Raw genomic sequence first — 21,205 nt, 5'->3', positions numbered from 1 at the left:
GTTTGTAAAGCATTCTCAGACACGCTCCTTCAGCTGTAAATCCATACATGCAATGTGATGTTTTGTTACCAGCTGTTATGGCTTACTGTTGACTCTGTTCCCTAGAGAAGTGTGCCTCAATGAGGGCTGACTGTATATGTCAAGTATGAGTGACATGTAATACCTGAGAATGCGTCTCTCTCATTGCTGGTACAGTGCTGCCTTTGAGGAACCTGCAGGTGGAGTGTGCATGGGGACCCCTCAGAAGTAAAAATCAGTTCTGGAAAGATGACAGTCTTGGGTTTATAGCAAAGCCTTTGGAGCATCTTTCCAAATAACCATTTGGGATGAAGACCTGTGTATGTGAGGCTGCAGACAAGGGGCCGGTATAAAAACCAAAAATGAAAACGAGCGCCTAAAACTTCAACACGTGTGCCTAGCTCTGGTCAGCTGCAGTCTCTCTGAACTTTCCAACCCTTCTATCTTTTAGCTGCATTGACACTCACACTTCTTCCAGCATCCAAAAATTGACGCTTAGACTTTAGAATCTGGTATACACTGCTTAATAAAGTTTGACAAACAAAACTGCGTATATGAGGTAGAGAAATCAGAAGTATATATTCATATTCAAGAGGAATCTTTGCTGCAAAGGAACCTTACATAAGGTGGATCCTTTTGTGCTTTAGATGATTTTTATTTGCTTTCCAAACTTCATTTTGCTTTCAACTTCTGACAAATGTATCTGCTGCTCATGTGAGATACACAAAGATAGGATTTTTCAGACTCCTGATCCTTGGACATTTATCTTAAATTCTCCTCTAAAGAGTCTTCTGACAGCCATCTTTGGCTCTGCTTTGGCTCCATCCACCTACAGAAAGTCAATATACCCCAGAGAGATTTATGGTACCTTCACCTTGGGGTAGACCCACAGGCTCAGGCTGAACCAGCTGGCATCCATTGTTACTGTCAGAGGATGGCAGCAAAGCAATGGAAATGACTCTGGTATAAGGATTTGGATCCCAGGTGAGCAGAAATGGCAAAGACCTCTCAATGCTCCAGTGATGAGTGGTTACTTAGGGTCCTTAGGTTTACACTTGGGAAGAGATGAGGTGACAGAGGATGACATTGCAAAACTAACCTACTAATAGACTAACCAGAAATTCTGATCCTTCATATTGCCGAATAAGGAAAAGGGCATGTTTGTCTTGTCAGAGGATTGGTCATATTCAGAATCTGTGCATCTTTGGTGAGGTTCATTTAGAGGAGTGAACACTTTCATTTCATTGCCCTTGACCTTGGATGTCAGTTTTTCCTGAGCTACGTGGAAAAGGGTCCACTTTACAGTGTGATGAATGTGAGGATGGACCCCAGGTGCTACATAACATTTACCGTGCTCCTCAGGGTAACAAATATTCCTATTGATCCTGTTGCCTCAGTTGAGACACAAAGTGTAGTAGTAAGTAGGACTAGAGACAGAAAGGAAGCTAAGTCCCATCCTTGGCCCAGCTGTTGACTAAAGGTATGGCCTTGCATCATGCATGTCACTCTTCTGGACCCCAGTTTAGCAGTCTGTGGAATGGGCTTGAGCTTACTACCTGACTCCTCCCAGCTCTACCATGATGCTATGTTTAAAAGTCAGTTTAAAACTGCATCTCTAGGGTAGAGATAAATGCAGCACATTCCTTCAGATGGAGAGATACCATGCCTCCAATAAACTACAACTCCTAGGCATTTCTGGTATTGTTTGGGTGCAGAACTACCTAACTGAGAGAATGGGGAGGAAGTATTCTTACTTTCAGTTCAATCTCCATCGCCTTTTTCTCCCTGAAAGTAGACGTTCTCTCTGCTACCTAATCTGAATGGTCACCTGTGCTGGCTTTTCTCTCCACTCTTAACTGAATGCTGGTGTTGTATAAATGAACTTGACCTTGGTGCACATGGCGGTTGTTTGCAAAGATCTGTGTACTCGAATGCTGCATGCCTACATGCACTTCACATGCCATTGCAAATAGAAGGGAGGCAGAAACAAAATATACGGTGGGCCACACTATGTATAATTGGTTAATTGAAGATTGGTTCAAAGACATGTTCTTTTGCTGGCAGCGAAAGCAGGTTGGAGAGCTCATTGTATATTTTCTTTATATAACACCAGTTTGCAAATATGTGTTAAGCTAAATGTAACTAAGCTGAGCAAGTGGTCTTTTGTTTTGTTTTGTTCCTAAACTTATTTTGTTTTCTGGAAAAATGGCAGCAGCTTCCTCAGAGGGGAATGGTAAGTTAGAACATGTTTAGCCCAAGAAATGCCGATCTCTTGACCAAGATTATGAGTAAAAAAAAAAAAGGTTGGAAGGCAGGAGATATGAGAGTGCCTCATTGTTTAAAGCCTCTCCACCCCATGAGTGTGCTTTTGGCATATTGAAGATGACAAGGGAGAGTTTAGAGGCTATCTTTGACTTTTCCAAGGGTATTCAGGCTTACATGTGTGAGTTTGCATCTTACTCCAATCTCTCCTCCTTCCCTCCACCACCCGCCTTTTTCACTTTGCCTCCATTCCCTTGCTCTTGTGTAGCTCCCGTGTTCTCCCCTCCTCCCTACTGTTCCCCCTTTCCATCTCTCTCCAGCTCTCTGTCTCCCCTGGGTGGGGTGGCCTTCCCGCCCCCTTACTCTTTTCTACCCTTCCCTCCCCCATCATCCTCCCCTCCTCTCATTACCTTCCCTCCTTTATTTCTCTCTCTCTCTTGCTTTCTCATTCTCAGACTGGCTTGTGGAAATTTACCTTTCCTCCTAATATCTAATCTTGGGTTGACTTGTCTTTACTTACCTTACCCTTTTAGTGGGGATAAGAACTTCACATTGTGCAGGCTTGCGTGTTTTTATTTTATCTTTCTAAGCATTTTCTTTTTTTTAATGTTTGTTTATTTTTGAGAGAGAGCAGGCATATGTGCAAGCAGGAAAGGGGCAGAGACAGAGGGAGAGAGAGAACCCCAAGCAGGCTCTGACCTGAGCCAAAATCAAGAGTCGGACGCTTAACTGACTGAGCTACCCAGGCGCCCCAGAGTACTTCTATATATAGCAAACCTCCTTTTCGTGGAAATGCACACATTGCCGCTTAGCTCAGTTCTTCCTTCTCTTTTCCCCACCGCAGATCTGCTGGAGGTGATAATGTGGTGGGTTGAAGGACGAAAGAAAACTGGGTCTTTGGTTACATGACAGATTGTCTACAGCCCACCCAGGTGAAAGGAGGGAGGTGGGAGGGGAAAGGTTCTAGATCTACAGGGCTCATGTGGGCAGCCAGACCTGAAGCCCACCTGGGTCTGAGTGGCACACACTCAGGGAGACTAACCTTCGAGATGAACTTGACTTGGGAGTATTTTGCTTGGTTTGGGTGTAAGTCATCTTGACCAAATTAACCTCCATCCTAACCTCCCGCTCACTCTTCATGCCATGCTCAACTGGCTTCCAGAACTGTTGAGTTTCTGTTGTGTTGGCTGACAAATGGGGGCTAAGAAGCTATAACTAACATGTGCTACCTTATGCCTTGGACCCCAGCTTTTACTGACTGACTCTTCTCCTTGTTTCTTTTCTTTTGTCTTCCCACACAGGCCATGCAAGTAAAGGTACAGGTCAAATGCATGACGTGTCTTTTCTGTCCTAGTATTAGAGGTGCCAGGCTCTGGCCACCCTCTGCACTGTGATCACCATGGGGGTGGTACAGAATGGATCTTCCCACCTGGAGGTCCCCCAGGCCTGCTCCAGGGAAGACACCTGCCCGTCAAAGAGTGAATGTAGGCCTACCCACCCTTGGAATGGGGAAGCCGGGGAAGCCAGCCAAGCCTCACCCTAACCGAGGTCTCCTTGCTATCTCTGCTCCCTTCCCCAGCTGCCCACTCCGCAGCCAGCACACTGACAGAGATAGGGATGCCGACAGGGTGTGAGAGCCCAGAAGGCTCACACCTCTGCTGTGCCTTGCACGGTCAGAGTCCTCTGTGCAATCAGTGGCCCCAGTTTCTTTCACACTGTATCCCTCTGCCCCTTGTGCAAGGCTCCCATGATCCAAAGAGTTTTCTAAACTTCAAGATTGGAAATCAGATAACCATGTGTTTTTGCACAAATGGTACATATGGTGGAATAAACCCTGGGACAACTTTCCAGTGACCCGTACAGATTAGAACTTGGAAATACTTCTCTCTGTTCATTAATGTATGTCTTCTGCCATTGTCACAAACTCCCTGCCCTAGGCTCTGTGACAGAGAAAGGGAGATGTGCAAGAACTGGGTCACCAGCTCTTGGTTAGAGAAGGGAAATGGAGCCATGGCCAGGTAGACTTGGGTCTGGATGTTGACTCAGATGCTTACCTGTTGTGTGACCTTGGAAAAACCCCTTACTTCCCCGAGCATCATGTTCTCACTTATATAAAAGACTTGTTTGTGTATCAGAGTTATTGGAAGGATTAGAAATGCTTTATTTAAGTAGTGAGCACACTGGAGTCACATTACACATGCAGCATTTGTAATAAGAAAAACATGAGATTGGCCAAATAAAATAGAGCATGCAAGAAATTATTTGAATCACGTATCAGATCCACATAGTTAACATTTTGCATATTTACTTGATTGCATCTGCATGTTACTATTTGCCTTTTACATCTGTATGTACAGGACACCTTATAGTTTATATATACAAAACAGGTTCTCTCCTTTATGGATGATGTTCAAGGGTAATGTAGACTGTACAGGAGTTTTGCCTTAGGCACAACTGTTAGAATTCTATGCCTGATGGTAGAACATGTGAGGGACCTAACAAGCATTCAGCAAATGATAGAAATCTTTTCGGTCTTTGTGTGAATCAGCTTACACTTTCCACCATGTTCTGGAATACAAGAACCTTCCTTCTGTGAGGCTCATTTCTTCCCCACTGCTCATATTTCTCACCACCCCCTCTCACTCCCATCCCAGGCCTGACCTGCTGTTTTGGAGCACCTGCCACAAGGTGCCCTGCACCCCGTAGAATTGTCTGGCAGTGTCTGGCCAGCCTAGGCTTGGCTTGGCCAGGAGCTTCTCTGTGGTTGCTGTCCTGTAACCACCTGAAGGTACAGTCGCCACAAGCTGCTTGAAGGAACTCACATCCATTTTAAGAGTGCCCATTAATAATTATGAACTTCTTTAACACTCTAAAAGTAACTAAAGAGCTTAGTCCCAAGGCAGTATTAATTCTCAGCCTCCTCTTCTCTCAGAAAACCAGCACCTCCTAAGATGAATTCTGCTCCAGCTCCAGGTCTCACATGCTAGTTCCGGGAGTGGCGCCTGGCCTCCCACTGCTCCCAGAGCCCTGTGTCTGTAGTCTTCGAAAACCACAGCACTGCCCCCTCATTTCTGCACACATTTCATGGGCGCCTCATAAAGCCAAGCTTCGTTGAGTGCCATTTCTCTTTCCCTCCCCAGTCCCTGCTTCTGGCTCTCCAGCACCCCCACACTTCCACTTAAGCACCCACCCAGCTGAGGCAGTCTCGCAAGTGAGGTACCAGGTGGCCAGTGTGCTCTTTCGGAGGCCGACCTCACAAAAATCTGGTCACTGCAGGGCTTGTATCCTTGAGCCTACCCATAGGGCCATGTGTCAGCCACACTGAGGGTTCTCAGTTGGGAGCCTCAGTGCAGAGCCTTGAACTCTGAAACCTATTGCTCCAGTGGGTGAACTGGGTAGATTCTCCCTGTGAGGGATGAGGCGATTTAAGCAAAGAAGGCTGGACTTTCACAGACTGGGGGAGTTCTGTTTTCTTCGGTGTTTCTCCAAACTCTCTCTGGCCAGATCCCAAAGCAGCCCTACTTTGGGGCGGTGAGAATTTGCACTGCCTCGGGGTAGAGGTTGAGTAGGATATGGTGCTCCAAAACACTAGCTTCAGCCCTGGCGACAGGGAAGTTCAGCGTAGATCGTCTTCCACGTGTTTATGGATCCCCTCAGCATCAGGATTCTCCATTCTTTTCTGGAGTCATTTTATCAGTTATCAAATCATTCTTTTGGAAAGACACCAGTTTATTTGTTCATTTGGGCCCAGAAACAAGTGAGCCAAGACTGTGGGTGTCCGTGGTGTGTGTCGCTTACGTGGTTCTGTGAGCATGCGCACAAGGAAGAGGACACAGGACCAGTGCTGGTCCTTTATGACCACCTGGGCGTCTTTCACACACTCTTTTTACTGTGCTTTGACATGTAGTGAGGCCCCCTGTACTGTCAGGGCCACAAGGAGGCAGGCTGCCTCCAAGGGAAGGCCGTTCCCTTCAGAATCACTGAGCCCCTCTGTTTATTTCAACCTCATCTCCTAGTCTGGAGGACAGGACCAGGAACGGAAGAAGACCAAGCGGAGAGGAGACTTGTACTCCATCCAGACCTCTCTCATCGTGGCTGCGCTCAAGAAAATGCTGCCCATTGGTTTGAATATGTGCACGCCAGGCGATCAGGAGCTAATCTCCCTTGCAAAATCACGATACAGCTATGTAAGTCCCTCATGAGCTCTGGCTCAGTGTGGAATACTGGTGGCGGTAGCTGCTCAGTACCCAAAGGGTTAGTCCGCCTTCCTCGGGGGGCAGATGAACAGAAACCAAGGTGCACACAGGCACTCTCATCTTTAAAACCGGTTTGGGGACACCTGGGTGGCTCAGTGGGTTGAGCATCTGACTTTTGATTTTGGCTCAGGTCATGATCTGAGGGCTGTGGTATTGAGCCCCATCTCAGGCTCTGTGCTGAGCATGGAGCTTGCTTAAGATTTCTCTCTCTCCCTCTGCCCCTCCCCTCTGCTTGCTTTCTCTCTCTAAAAATAAAAAAATAAATAAATTGAAAAAAAAAACTGGTTTGAGAGCACATGCCTTTAGGAAAAGTCTGTAATTTTTCTTCTTTTGTTCTTATAATAAAGATTGCAGCCAGGCGCCTAGGTGACTCAGTTAAGCATCCTACTGTTGGTTTCTGCCTCAGGTCATGAGCTCAGGGCTTGTGAGTTTGAGTTCCGCATTGGGCTCCACGATGATGGTGCAGAGCCTGCTTGGGATTCTCTGTCCCTTTCTCTCTGCTTCCCCTGCTCACTCTCTCTTATCTCTCTCTCTCAAAATCAATAAATAAGCTTAAAAAAAAAAGATCTCCACAAAACTACCCATTTGCTGCCCATACGTCCCTGCACCCTACTTTACATTTCCATAGGGACTTCTAGGAATAAAACTGAATGTCTCTTTCCACAGAGGGATACTGACGAAGAGGTGAAGGAACATCTACGGAATAACTTGCACCTGCAGGAAAAGGTGATGCAGCAGGAAGGCAGAACTCATTCAGGCTCCCCGCTGGCTGTAGGGTGCCGTCCCCACATTTAGTTTACTCATGTTCTCTCTAAAGTGTTCTTTAAAAAAAATCTCTNAGAGGCATTTAATGATCATGCCTTCCCACCTGCCACGTGTGAACATCCAGCCATAGCAGGGGGGGGTCATATCAGGTCTCAAAATTTACTGACTCTGAGGCTTCTTGAACAGTGAAATGGACTGGGGGGGAAGGGTAGAGTTTTAGCACAGCCTGATCTAGAGATTTGGAAACAAAGTAACTGTATCTGAGTTGGTATAAACCAAAACCAAAACAAAAAAACTGCAGCAACAACAAAACTTTTATTTTAAAGGCTATTTGAGATTCTTTTTCTGGCCTATGAATCTGACCAACTCTTTCCTCAGACAGAAGATTAGACTGACACAAATAGCCACTTCTTTCCATCCCTAACATATGGGGATACAGGGGAAACACTACAAAAAAAGACAGTAAAAAGAAATCCCAAGTGCCAGGATAAAGAAGACATTCTCAGTCACAGAAATTGGGAAAACTAATAGAGCTTTCTGAACCAGAAATGTATCTTTGAGGCTGGGGTTTTTAATAACCTTAAACGAGGAGTATGAGACCTTACCCATGCTGTGCACAAATGCAGAGCAAGAAACTTCTGTAAAATTAGCCTTAAACCTTACCTATAAATCACCTATTAGAGACAGCCATAAAACCACTTGGAGACTCTCCACCTCTTAGAATATGGGCTGACATGCCAAAAAATAAAACCCCATCTGAAGACAAGTTCATGTTTAAACAAACAAAAAAAAGCATGGAAGGAAATTTACCACCATTAGAGAATCAGTAGATGCAACCAAGGGAAGAATTCAAGCTTAAGGAACTGCAGAAAGATTTAACAATAAGTGTGGTTGAAATATTTAAAGAGCTAAAGATAGCTATGGTGTCCATAAAGCAACACTTGGACTTTAATCTTTTTTTTTTTTAAGGAGAGTAGATATGGGATTGAAAATAGCCACATTGTGATTATAAAAATTAAAAGTATTCATTAAAATTAAAAACCTAATTTATAGGTCAAAAACAGGCTAGTCACAGCTGAGAAGAAAATTCATGAAATGGAAGACTGATTTCAGGAAATTGGAATGCAGTACAGAGGAAATAGGATAAGAGTTAAGAGACACAGGCTAGAATATGAAGTTTCTGTATAGCATCTACAATGTTCCCATGAAGATGGTGGAGAAAATGAGAAAGAAGCAGTAATAGAAGTGTCTCAGTTACACTGAAACCATGAGCACAGGCTTTTTCAGTGCACGGCATACTGCTCATCTCGTGTGTGCTTCAATTTGCAGTCAGATGACCCAGCAGTAAAGTGGCAGCTGAACCTCTACAAAGATGTCTTGAAGAGTGAAGAACCTTCTAATCCAGAAAAGACTGTAGAGCGTGTACAGAGAATTTCTGCAGCCGTCTTCCACCTGGAGCAGGTAAGGCACATCTGCCCTGAGGACTGAGGAAGCAAGATTACCTGGGGAATGGAAAGCTGTCCCCCACACTCAGCTCTTAGTTAAGAGTGTTCTCATAAGACCCAAACCCAGGGACAATGATCATCCCGCCTCACCCCCAGATGGCATCTTGGTGCCTGGTGGTAGCCGACTTCTCAGTGCTTTTCCCTCCAAGGTGTTTTTTTGTTTGTTTGTTTGGCTTGGTTTTCGGCTTTTTTTTTTTTTTTTACAAACTTTTGCTTTTAGAGCAAATGACCCCTTCAAGTCCCCCTACCCATTTGTAAGGCTTCTGTTAGGCAATAAATATACAAAAGCAGATAGGATAAGGCAGAAAACCTAAGAACTCCACAAACTGAATGATTTCCTGCTGAGGGGTGCCTGGGTGGCTCATTTGATTAAGCATCCGACTTCAGCTCAGGTCATGGTTCCTGAGTTTGAGCCCCATGTCAGGCTCTGTGCTGACAGCTCAGAGCCTGTAGCCTGCTACGGATTCTGTGTCTCCTTCTCTCTCTCTCTGCCCCTTCCCCATTCTCTCTCTCTCTCTCTCTCTCCCTCTCAAAAATAAATAAGCAATAAAAATAAAACAATAAATAAATCAAAAATAAATAAACAATAAATTTGCTGCTGGGTACCTTTAGCTGACTACAGTTGAGAAATCAAAATTCTTACGGGGTTGGGAAGTCTCAGCCATAGGTGACTACCTCCTGCCACCCAGTTAGCCTGGTGTGCACCTACCCGTGTGATGTCTCCTCAGGTGGAACAGCCTTTGCGGTCCAAGAAGGCGGTCTGGCACAAACTGTTATCAAAGCAGCGGAAACGGGCAGTGGTGGCCTGTTTCCGGATGGCCCCTCTGTATAACCTGCCCAGGTAAGTATTCTGTCATTGTCAGCTGCTGTGGGAGCCAGTGATGGGAACTAAGGTTTCCCCCCCACAGCTGTGCTCTCTTCTGGCATGGACACTCAAGATCCGAGGTTTCCAATGGAGGTTTTCCATTGATGGTGCCATTACAGTCTGCATGTAGTATAATGACCTACTAAGGCAGTCAAGGTAAGCAGAAAAACTGAAAACAGATGGAATTCCCTTGTACCCCATGCCTGCCTTCACTCACCAGTTTACATCTGAAAGTCAGCCCAGTTACCATATGGACGCTCTTAGTTTTACTGAGGTGGGATTCTTCGTGAGGATCTAAAGGAACCCTGGAAAAAGAACTGTCTCTAAAATGCTTTACCCAGAATTTCATCAACAGATCAAAGAGTATTTGTATGCCAAGGTACTTGGATGGCCCCCACATTACTTTGTTTCCTCATCAGCTACAGAAATGTAACTTGAGAATCCTTGAGCACGGTATATTTACTTTTAAGATGAAGAAGGGCACTGGCTAAAGATGTTCTAAGAGGCCAGTTATGGGCATGTTCCCTTATCTGTGTGGTTAGTCTATACTCTGCAGTCAAAAATACGTGAAGGCTTTTCTGAAATGTGCTCTATCCACACAGGGCAGAGTATCAGTGCAGATTGGGCAAACATTGACCACTAACCCTTGACTCAGTGTCATTGGTGATGTGGTAATACTCCCATCCTCAGACTGATTGCAATCAATGAGGTTGGGCCTGTGATCAGTAAACAAAGCTGGTGATTGAAGATCTGCCTCTGCTTCATCAGCTTTCAAATCAATAGGAACCATCCTCACCTGGTCAGGAGAAATAAACTGGCTTGGAAAAGCATTTTCTGAATCCCATGTAAATAAATGTTCCCTTGGACTATGAGCTAAAAGACTATTCCTGTGCTTGACACTTGATTTCAGCAGATTGTGTTTCTTGGCCATCATTCATCCTGTGACCCTATCTTGAGCCAACTGGCCCACTGAGCTTTCCCATTCGGGTCTTTGAAGACAGTGAAGAATCATGACCTCTGAGACACACACCTGCTCCTACAGGTCTCTTGAGAAAACAGACTAGTGTCTTCAGAAAAGGATGAGGTAGAATCAAGTAGAATCATGAATCAGAAGCTGAAAAATTAAGTCAAATAGTCATGGGTATGAAGGCCGCTAAAGTCCTGGCATAAAAGTGAAATTCATAGCCCAGTAGAGAGAACAGAAATGTACAGGATTTTTGTCTCTTTCCTTAGAAGTGGTGAAGTATCAAAAGGCATTGGCTTTCCTCTCTGGTAGAGGCCCATGTCTAATGTGTTAATTGGGCCCCCATAAGAGCTCTGCTCTCAGCACATGTCTCCAGGGCCAGCCAGGCAAAAAATTACATCTCACAAAACAAGCATTTTTCCCTAAATCCATTGAAAATGTTTGTACCATCTCTTATGTTTTGGTTGCTCCTTCAGCAACTCTCCCTCTGTATGGGCAACAGTAAGTCCAGGAATTTACTGTGTCTTTAATGAAATGTGACCAGGCCCATCCCTAACCCAGGTTTTTAGAGAGCTTGCCCCGGATTTCTCCCTAGCATGGAGGATTGTAGGTAGATTTTATAACAACAATAATAAAAACTAAGAAGCTGATGGTGGAGACCACTTCTTTCTCCATCTTGTCATGATCTAAACTGTATGGAGTCTTCCAAATGGAAGGGCTAAAGGGATTTATTTTATTATGTGAAAATTGTTTCTCTGATGTTAGTTTTTAAACGACAACCTGTGTGCTTTTCTCCAGACACAAAATTAACAATTTCTTCCTGATCACCTTTCAACGGGTTTGGCTGGAAAAGGTTAATGAAAAAACTCAGTATGACAGGCTTATACCCATTTTAATGGTAATGTAACCTGTGGAGAGACCTGCTCATTTTCTGCACACTCCTCCTTTCGTGACCATGATTTAACATTACCATGAAAACACAAATTTGTACAATTTTTAAAAAGAAGTCTGATTGGTCAGAATTTGAGGAAAGACAGCAAGGGCTGTGTTCTACCAGAAACCATGGCCAAATATAGATGACTCTGATGTTGATCTGTATCTTACTTTTTACTCCTTCCCTCCTCACCACTATCCTCACGTCTGGTAATCAGTTAGCTGCTATTCAGTGCTACATTCCCAGGACTCAGTCCTGGCTTAGAGAGTGGGTGGCTCTTGACAGTTACTCAGTGTTTCAGGGCCACCACCAGAATCCATGAGGCACGCAGAAGTTGTGCTGTAAAGCACATTACACCCAAGGCTTGCCTTCCTAATAAACACTGGAGCACCTTGGAGGTGTCATTCCTTGGAGACCCAATAAAGGGCCCACACTTTGCTGCTTTCAGTATATCTGTGGCTACACCACTTGCGTTAGCATGACTTACATGGGATTGATTACCTGGACAGGTTATTGGCCAAAAGAGATAACCACACTGCCATGTTAAGCAAATATTTAAGAATTGTTTCTTGGCCCAATGAATTATTTCTCATTAGAGGAGAAATGTGATAAAGACATGACCAGAGTAAGATTAGTTACCACCAGCTCCCCCACTAACCATTATTAGTTCATTGAGAAGGTGTTCCCGACATTCAGGAACTGGCATATTAGAAGGGTCTGGTTTCTTTGTATTAAATGCTTTTGGTGTACTGCCGGCTGCCCTGACCAATCAGAAGACAAGAATTGTACAAAAGTCTGTCCTGCTTACTAACCGTTAACCACCCAAACTAAAACAGAGTGTCCCATGGATCCCTCTTGACCTCACTCTCACCCCTTCCGCTCAGGCACCGCTCCATTAACCTCTTCCTCCATGGCTATCAGAGATTTTGGATAGAAACAGAGGAGTATTCCTTTGAAGAGAAACTAGTACAGGATTTGGCTGTAAGTACTGACTCAGCTGGAAGCAGATATGGGTGTGAATGAATTTGACTTTTGTATTCATGTGTGTGTGTTATAACAGTTAAACATTCGCAAAGAATCGGATGTACCCATTTGGAAGGAACTAACTATAAATTATCAGAGGAGGCCCTGCTAATGGTCATAGGAGCCAGAGGATGAATTTCACTTGGAGGTGCTAGTACTGTTATCATCCTCATCATCATTATTAACAACTAATACTTCGTGGGATGCACAGCCATGCAATGAAAAGTTCACGCTAAGTTAAGTTTTGAGCACCATTGGTTGCAGGAGGCCACCCACCCTAGCCAAGGCTCTCCATTTCTGGCCAGTAGCTCTGTTTTAGGGAAGGCACATCTAAATCCCCTTCCTGCATTTCACATTTCCTGTATCTGGCCCTTCAGAAAATGTGTCATGCCCCGTCTCTAACAGACTTCATGCTCTAAAACTACTTACAGTGGCATGCGGGGTGGGGGGGGAGAAGGAGGAAGATTACTGCAGAAGCACCAGAGAGCCTCATTCTGGTTCAGACAGAAAACAAACCCTCCTCTCCATTGACCAACCCATGGTTCTTTTTTCTCTTTCCCCTTACTTCTACCATTTTTTTTTCTCTTATCCCTTATTCTCGCCTCGCCATTAATCTTGTTCTGTTTTTCTCATATCCAGTCTTTCTTTTGTTTCTTCTCTTTCCCTGTCTCCTTTTGTTTCTTTTCCTTCTCCTCTCTTTTTTGTTCTTAATCCTTTCTCTCCCATTTTTCTCCCATTTGTCTTTATGCCCTTCATTCTTTTCCTCTACTCCTGTCACTGAGAATGATGGTTCTTAGGTTTTCCCAGTTTCTTGATAAGTATGAACTTGACAGTGAACATCATTTGACCCTGCCCTTCAGAACCATTCACGCAGCCTGTGTAGCTTTCACAATGTACTGAATATGGTATACCCTGTGGGCTCTGTCACTGCTAGAAATTCCCTTCCACCTCATGTATTAGCTACTGTTTCCTTTTCTGTAAGAGAAGATTGAGAAAAGACTTAAAGAGGATAGATTTCCAGGCTTGGAACTCCAGGATGACATCACCCAGGAAGAAAAAGATTTTAGAATCAGCAGTGAAGTTAGGCGAGAAATGGGTAGTTAGCAGACCCCAAATGGCCCCCATGTTTTATAACTCTTGCCCCACCCCTATTCCCAGCCCACCTTTCCAGAAGAACTTTCAAGTGTTGACGAGAGATCCAGCCTCTCAGGGAGATGTCCAGGGCCTCCCTCCTGAACTCGGGTGCCCAGAGCTTGCATGAGACTTCTGCTCACTGGAGTCTGTAGCTCCTCCTCTGTGGTCAGGCTTCTGCTTTTCCTTTCATTTTGTTGGAATCAAAAATGGCAGTGTTTCTTTGACTGGCTGAAAAAATATATGTATATTTATGTCCCAAACCTTGCATCCTTAAGGGCTTCTTGTCCAGTAATAAACATTTGACATGGTGGTTTCTCTCTGTGCTTTGATCTGACTCACTGTGTGCCTTGCGCTTTACCTTCTCTTTGTTCGCATGTGGTTGTGTGGCATGTGCTGAAGTCACACCTAAAACCTGTCTGCATTGGTTTGTGTAGAAATGCCCCAAGGTGGAAGAGGAGGAGGAGGAGGAGACGGAGAAGTACCCGGACCCACTGCATCAGATCATTCTCCATTTTAGCCGCAATGCCCTCACGGAGAGGAGGTCAGAACCACCAGAGCGCCCTGCTTCTCGAAAGCACCAGGAGCGGCTGTACCAGTCCCACACCTCCGTCCCACAGATGGCACTGCTTGGAAAGGGGGTGCCAGATTCGAACAGTTTCTCCTGGCTGCCGTATTGCTGGCCATCAGGAAACATCCAGGGAAACTACATAGGCCACAGGCCTCCCATCATAATGCAAAACAGTGAGGCTGAAGATAAGCCTGAAACTGTAACCTTCATCCCTGAATTCCACCATCAGCCAATGCTGATTCAGATTTTCAGAGTAATTTCTAAGAATTCGGGTGGGCGAAGGGATTTTTTAATTCCCTCACTCATTAAGGGGTTCTTTAATTCTGTGTGGCTCTTAGTCTTTTCCAGTAGGTACAAAAAGGAGCCTGATAAACATTTCCTCCGTTCTTTCCAGCAAATTGGAAGACGATCCCTTGTACACCTCCTATTCCAGCATGATGGCCAAGGTACAGCCAACTTTTCTGCTCTCATTGTCTGTCTTTCTCTCTTCCCTTTTGCCTCTTTGGACACACAAAAACTGTCATCTGAACAGCAGGCCATAGGACTTGGTCATGACATGGACTCCAGGCACTGCACAATTCATGTGCCATGGGGATGACATTAGCAAACCATTCCACCATCTCCCTAAGGAAGGAAACTCAGAAGCTTTGAGGAAACAGTGGGTGCCAGTGGCTCGGATCACATGGCGATTGCAACCCAGCCATGTGGAATCTAGGCATATAGACTTATGTTTGCATTTTCAGTCAAGGTTAAGAACACATCCACAAGTTCAAACACATCTGTAGTTGTGAAGGAAGTTCAGTACATTTGGAAACAGGCTGTAGAAACTGGAAAGAGAGCCTATGCTCTGGCAGAGGCAGAGTGACATTGTTCCTACGTCACATAGAGCAACAGTAGCCTCTGGGATGTTGAGTGGTAAGGGAACTGCTTCNTGACCCTCCCCTGCTCGCGCTGTCTCTCTCTCTCTCCTAGAAATAAATAAAACATTAAAAAAAAAAAAAGAGGGATACGTTGGGTTATAGGAGTCCCTGTTCCTATGGCTGTTGCACCACAGGGTCCTGATGGGAAGGAGCACTTTGGGATTCATATCCTAGGTGAAGTCTTCTTGCCAAGCCCCAGGTTCTTGTTTAGAAAGGGACAGCTCCCTGCACTCCTGCCTCCCTTTACACCAGAATTTTACCTGGTGGAAGAGTTCAGGTCGATGGTTAAACCAGGTAGGTTCCCCGCTGGCTGTGTGAGCTTGGTGTTCCCATTTCTCCTTTCTGAACCCCTTGGTAGCTGCAAAGATGACATTTTGAGTAGAACGTTGCCCTGCAGTGGTCAAAATGTTCTGGGCTTACAAAGTGCTGAGGTCCTGAGGTGCGTGTGAATTACATCCTGTCCCCTGCCCTGCACAGTAGAACAGTCTTGTTTATGAGGCTGATCTTTAATTTGTCTCCTCCTTTCCCTCTTCCGCGGAATCCAGAGTTGTCAGAGTGGGGAGGACGAAGACGAAGAGGAAGACAAGGAAAAGACATTTGAAGTAAGTTTTGACTAAGATGGAAGAGGGTCACCCTCCAAAGCCAAAACCAACAGTCAGGCCTTCAGAGGTGGGTGCTGACATTAGCCACGCGGCTCCCCCACTGCCTGTATCTGGTGACAAGTACGCAAGTCTGCGTGCATGAGCCACACCCATTAGTCATGCTTCTATTGTCTGTCTTCCAGCCTAAGGAAAAGTAGCACACGGCCAGTCAGTCTGCACAGCCATCTCACTGGGTTTGGTCTTCTGGGAAATTCTACACTCCTGCTCACATATGGTAGCAACAGGGGCCAGAGAAGGACAGATTCAAACATCTAAACATGAAAACTCAAACCAATGGAGACACCAGGGTGATTTTTGCGCTACTATTCTATAAATGTAACTATTAGCAATTTTGATTTTGAGGCAGTGGAGGACACAGAGTCTCTCAGGGTAAAACCATATTTGTTTACTGGTATGCTTTTTATGGACAAAGTATACAACAGTAAAATTAACCATAATTACAGCTCTGGAAGGCCTTGACATACTAGTATTCCATATTCAGTAAAGTCTCTGTTAATGGTGGTCTGAGCATTCTAGATAAGTGGGTGTTTTCTACATTCAGGCAGATTTGCTTCACTTGAGCCCTCAGCAGCTTTCCGTGTATGTTGGAACACTGAAAACAAGCACATTTTCACTTGGAGTCACTTTCTATAATTACAGTATTACAGGGGAATGGGCTATGTTTCCTATCAGTGCAGAAAGCAGAAAATTCGTCCTCAAAATAGGAGTGAATTGTGGATGGGCAGTTTTGGAAAGCTGAATAATGTCTGGAAATCAACCTCAGATGTCTCCTTTGTCTGAAAGGAGAAATTATGTGTTGTCTGAAATTACCTGTTGCCTTCCCTGAGCAAGTAAAGGTTCTCTCTCTCAATGTACCTTACCATATAAGATCGCCTGAGGATTAACAAATCTTTCCTTGCTTTTTTTTTTTTTCCCAGGAGAAAGAAATGGAAAAGCAGAAAACCCTCTACCAGCAAGCTCGGCTGCATGAGCGTGGAGCCGCGGAGATGGTCCTCCAGATGATAAGCGCCAGCAAAGGTGATTCTGTGATTTGTGGATGGGCCCCTGTAGCTACCACAGAGACAGCAAGCTGTGACATGAAGTCATAATTAAAGAGTCCTGACAAAGCCCAGAAGGTGTGATTTACCCTCTGTTTCCTTGGTAATTCAATCGAGTCTTCACCATGGCAGGTGAGATGAGCCCCATGGTGGTTGAGACTCTGAAGCTGGGGATCGCCATTCTGAACGGAGGCAATGCTGGTGTACAACAGGTACTGGGGACTCACGGTTGGTAATGCACACTTCCCGGGGGGTTCCCATTTGATGACTGTCACACTCTGGGGAAGAGGTGTTGACTCTGCTACAGCAGGAACCATCCGGCATCACCTTTGCTGGTGTTTGGTCCTCAGTAGCTAATTATATCAGAGTAGCTGGGAATACAAAGAAAACCAGAGCTAGGAGGCTACAGATACATGTATGCTTGATAAAGAGGGTTTACCCAGGGTTCAAAGAGAAAAATATTTAGTGTTTTCATATTAGATGATTTTTTTTTTTGCACAAACAGGCTCTGAAGGAAGTTCTCTAAGCCTTGGGTTTTTATTTTGATCATTTTACATATTAGCTATCTTACCATGAGCAAGGACCCTAGTCGGTTAAGTGGCGTTCATAAGCCCACACACCTGTTTGTCCATTCATTCGTTTGTTTATTCGTTCATTCAGTAACAGTATTGTGATTGCTGACTACGCACTAAGGTCAGCCTCTGTTCTGGGATGAAGGGTATGGCAGTGAATGATGCAACTGCGAACTCCCACCACCATGCGTTAAATGAGACAACCCACGGAAGCCTAGTGTGGAGCTCCTGGCACATGGAACTCATTCAGCCATCTGAACCGAAACTGGTTGCAGGAGATGGGAAGATTCTGGTGCCTCCAGGGCCCTCCAGGTTCTAACTGAAAGCATCTGTGTGCCCAGGAGTGTGTCATTCAAGGACTCTTGGCACCTGTGAGGGTTATATCACAGGGAGATGTAGCCTATGAGAACTTCCAGATTCATAACTACTGTTATTGCATATAATTTGTCCCGGCCCTTCATTCATCCCAAACCAATTTCTCATGAAAGAACCACCTTTTCTTGGTTCTTCACCCTTCACTTTCCCTTCTCTTCCATCACCACTCCATCAGTTGAGTTTCTTAAAGGACTTTTTTTTTTTTTTTTTTTNGAGTTTTTTTTTTTTTTTTTTTTTTTTACATTTTTATGATGTCAGACAAAGTCACTGCCTTCCCAGTAACAGAGAACAGAGAACAGGGCTTATTACTGGCTAAGCTCGTTGCTCCAGGGCACCAATCTGAGCACATGAGTTTTTCATATATCTCAGCGACATTTAACTAGATCACAGCCCTGGTGCTTGTTTCCAAATGGGAGAGACTTTAAACAGTACATCTATGAATGCCCATGGTCTCCTATACTGCCCTAGCAGAAATGCCAGTGGATCTTTATAAAATAAAATGTCCACCCAAGGAGATTTTGGTTCCACAAAAATTGGTGGGGCCCAGGCACATGGAAAGGTTTATGTGGTTCTAATGCTTACCCAAGGTTACAAACCACCCGTTGGCTGTGACTCTATGTGACTGGAGCTTGGCATTTCTCCATTACAGTTGGGAGGGTCAGTATTTGTGGCATCATTAACACTGCTTTTCCTTTTAAAATGTGTCTCCCTTGCAGAAAATGCTAGATTACCTAAAGGAGAAAAAGGATGCTGGATTCTTTCAAAGCCTGTCCAGTCTTATGCAGTCTTGCAGGTAAATATGGGAAAACCACCTCTAGCATTTTTTTTCGGTTCAGAAGAAAGGAGTGGAGTGAAGGGGACCACAAAATAGAATAGCTTATCATGGAATTGCTGAGGAAAGATCTACCAGCCTTAGAAAGCTAAAAGGATGGGTGTTTTCGCTCCAGTCTTAGGATTACATTCAAATGGCATTCAGAAGGGGAAATATAATCTCCATTAGACACAGATAGACACACACACACACACACACACACACACAGCCACCCACCCACCCCTGGTCTGGTTTTTTAATCACCTTTATTACCGCCTTTGTGTTTTTCTCAGAGCCAAGTGTTTTGCCTAAACATAAATGCTTATAAAAGTCAAACCAGAGAAGAATGAAAAAGAGGAAGAATACCTTCCTAGGACTCTAAGGCTGTGTTTTCATTAGACCCATTAGGCACTTTGTCCATCTTCATCATTAACAACTCTTTGAGCCTGAATAAGTATTTGGGGGGTACATATTTTGACAGATCCATTTCAACAGAGGTACATCCTAACACGGGAATATTTTGCCATAGCCTAAAAAAACAAAGCATTACACTTTGTACTTTTACTACCACGTGTATAAGCCTTACTTCAAGGCTGACCCCTTGAGGAATGAACAATATGTAGCCAAAGGTCATAAAGTTACCATATTTGTTCATTTCAGAAACAAGCTAGCAATTTTTCCAAGAAAAGTATCAGCTTATCCACTAAGATTTATATGTATTTTGAATAGTGTGCAACTCCTTCTGAAATAAATCAAAATTAGGACACCTGGGTGGCTGGCTCAGTTGATTAAGCGTCCCAAGTCTTGGCATAAGCTCAGGTCATGAACTTAAATTTTGTGAGGTCGAGCCCCACATCAGGCTCTGGGCTGATGGTGTGGAGTCTGCTTGGAATTCTCTCTCTCTGACTCTGTCTCTGTCTCTCCGTCACTCTCTTTCTCATCCTTTCTTCTGCCCCTCCCTCACTCGTGCTCTTAGAATAAATAGGTAAGCTTTAAAAAAAAAAAGAAGAAACAAACAAACAAACAAACAAACAGGGGTGCCTGGGTGGCTCAGTCAGTTGAACATCTGACTTCAGCTCAGGTCATGATCTCACAGTTTGTAGGTTTGAGCCCCGCATCAGACTCTGTGCTGACGGCTCCAAGCCTGGAGCCTGCTTAGGATTCTATGTCTCCCTCTCTCTCCGCCCCTTCCCTGCTCATGCTCTCTCTCTGATTTATCCATTTTGAGTTTATTTTGTGTATGGTGTGAGAAAATGTTCTAGTTTCATTCTTCTGCATGTTGCTGTCCAGTTCTCCCAACACCATCTGTTAAAGAGGCTGTCTTTTTTCCATTGGATACTCTTTCCTGCTTTGTCAAAGNGGGTCTTTTGTGGTTCCATACAAATTTTAGCATAGTTTCTTCTAGTTTTGAGAAGAATGCTAGTACAATTTTGATTGCGATGGCATTGAATGTGTAGATTGCTTTGGGTAGTAATGATATTTTAACTATATTTATTCTTCCAATCCATGANCTGCAAAGTTTGACCTCTTCTTTGCCAGTTCTGATGCCTTTGATTTCCTTTTGTTGTCTGATGGCTGATGCTAGGAGTTCCAGCACTATGTTAAACAACAGTGGTGAGAGTGGACATCCCTGTCGTGCTCCTAATCTCAGGGGGAAAGCTCTCAGTTTTCCCCACTGAGGGTGATGTTAGCTGAGGGCTTTTCATAGATGGCTTTTACGATGTTTAAGTAAGTTCCCTATCCCGACATTCTCGAGGGTCTTTATTAAGAAGGGATGCTGTATTTTGTCAAATACTTTTTCTGCATCTATCAACAGGATCATATGGTTTTTATCTTTTTTTTGGTTGATGTGATGTATCCCATTGATTGATCTGCGAATATTGAACCAGCCCTGTAACCCGGGAATGAATCCCACTTGATCTTGATGTATAATTCTTTTATGTGCTGTTGGATTCAATTTANTATTGGCATATTCTTATCCATAAGATTGTTTCTGTTTGTGATTAATTGTTTTAGATATTTAGGTGCTCCCATATTTAGTGCATAGACATTTATAATTGTTAGTTCTTCCTGATGGATAGACCTGTAATTATTATACAATGCTCTTCTTCATCCCTTGTTACTGTCTTTACTTTAAAGTCCAGTTTGTCTGATATAAGTATAGCTACTCCAGCTTTCTTTTGACTTCCCATAGCATGATAGATATTTCTCCATCCCCTTACTTTCAATCAGAAGGTCTCCTCCAGTGTAAAATGAGTCTCTTGTAGACAGCAAATAGATGGATTTTGGTTTTTTATCCACTACCCTATGTCTTTTGATTGGGGCATTCAGTCCATTTACATTCAGTGTTGTTATTGAAAAATATGGGTTTACAGTCATCATGTTGTGTGGGATTCATGCCTGTGTGGTTTCTCTGGTATCTTGTGGTCCTTGCAAATTTCCCTCAGAGAGTCCCCCTCAGGATTTCTTGTAGGGCTGGTTTAGTGGTGACAAATTCTTTCAATTTTTGTTTATTTGGAGAGACTTTGATCTCT

General features: G+C 44.2%; 1 protein-coding gene across 1 annotated transcript in view; it reads left to right on the top strand.

The window, feature by feature from the left end:
* The window catches only part of RYR3 (ryanodine receptor 3), a 373,605-nt gene that overhangs the window by 314,724 nt on the left and 37,676 nt on the right, over positions 1-21,205 (top strand). The window contains exons 70-81 of the mRNA XM_077771636.1: positions 3,582-3,596; positions 6,297-6,467; positions 7,203-7,262; positions 8,631-8,762; positions 9,535-9,647; positions 12,454-12,550; positions 14,161-14,267; positions 14,689-14,740; positions 15,760-15,816; positions 16,794-16,893; positions 17,046-17,125; positions 18,577-18,653. Of these exons, the coding sequence (XP_077627762.1) occupies positions 3,582-3,596; positions 6,297-6,467; positions 7,203-7,262; positions 8,631-8,762; positions 9,535-9,647; positions 12,454-12,550; positions 14,161-14,267; positions 14,689-14,740; positions 15,760-15,816; positions 16,794-16,893; positions 17,046-17,125; positions 18,577-18,653 (1,061 nt within the window). The remainder of the gene's footprint in view (positions 1-3,581; positions 3,597-6,296; positions 6,468-7,202; positions 7,263-8,630; positions 8,763-9,534; positions 9,648-12,453; positions 12,551-14,160; positions 14,268-14,688; positions 14,741-15,759; positions 15,817-16,793; positions 16,894-17,045; positions 17,126-18,576; positions 18,654-21,205) is intronic.

The sequence above is a fragment of the Crocuta crocuta genome, unplaced genomic scaffold, assembly GCF_008692635.1.
Source record: "Crocuta crocuta isolate KB4526 unplaced genomic scaffold, BGI_CrCroc_1.0 scaffold156, whole genome shotgun sequence".
Lineage (NCBI taxonomy): Eukaryota > Metazoa > Chordata > Mammalia > Carnivora > Hyaenidae > Crocuta > Crocuta crocuta.
The sequence above is the reverse complement of the archived record's forward strand: the minus strand, read 5'-3'. Positions and strand labels throughout refer to the sequence as shown.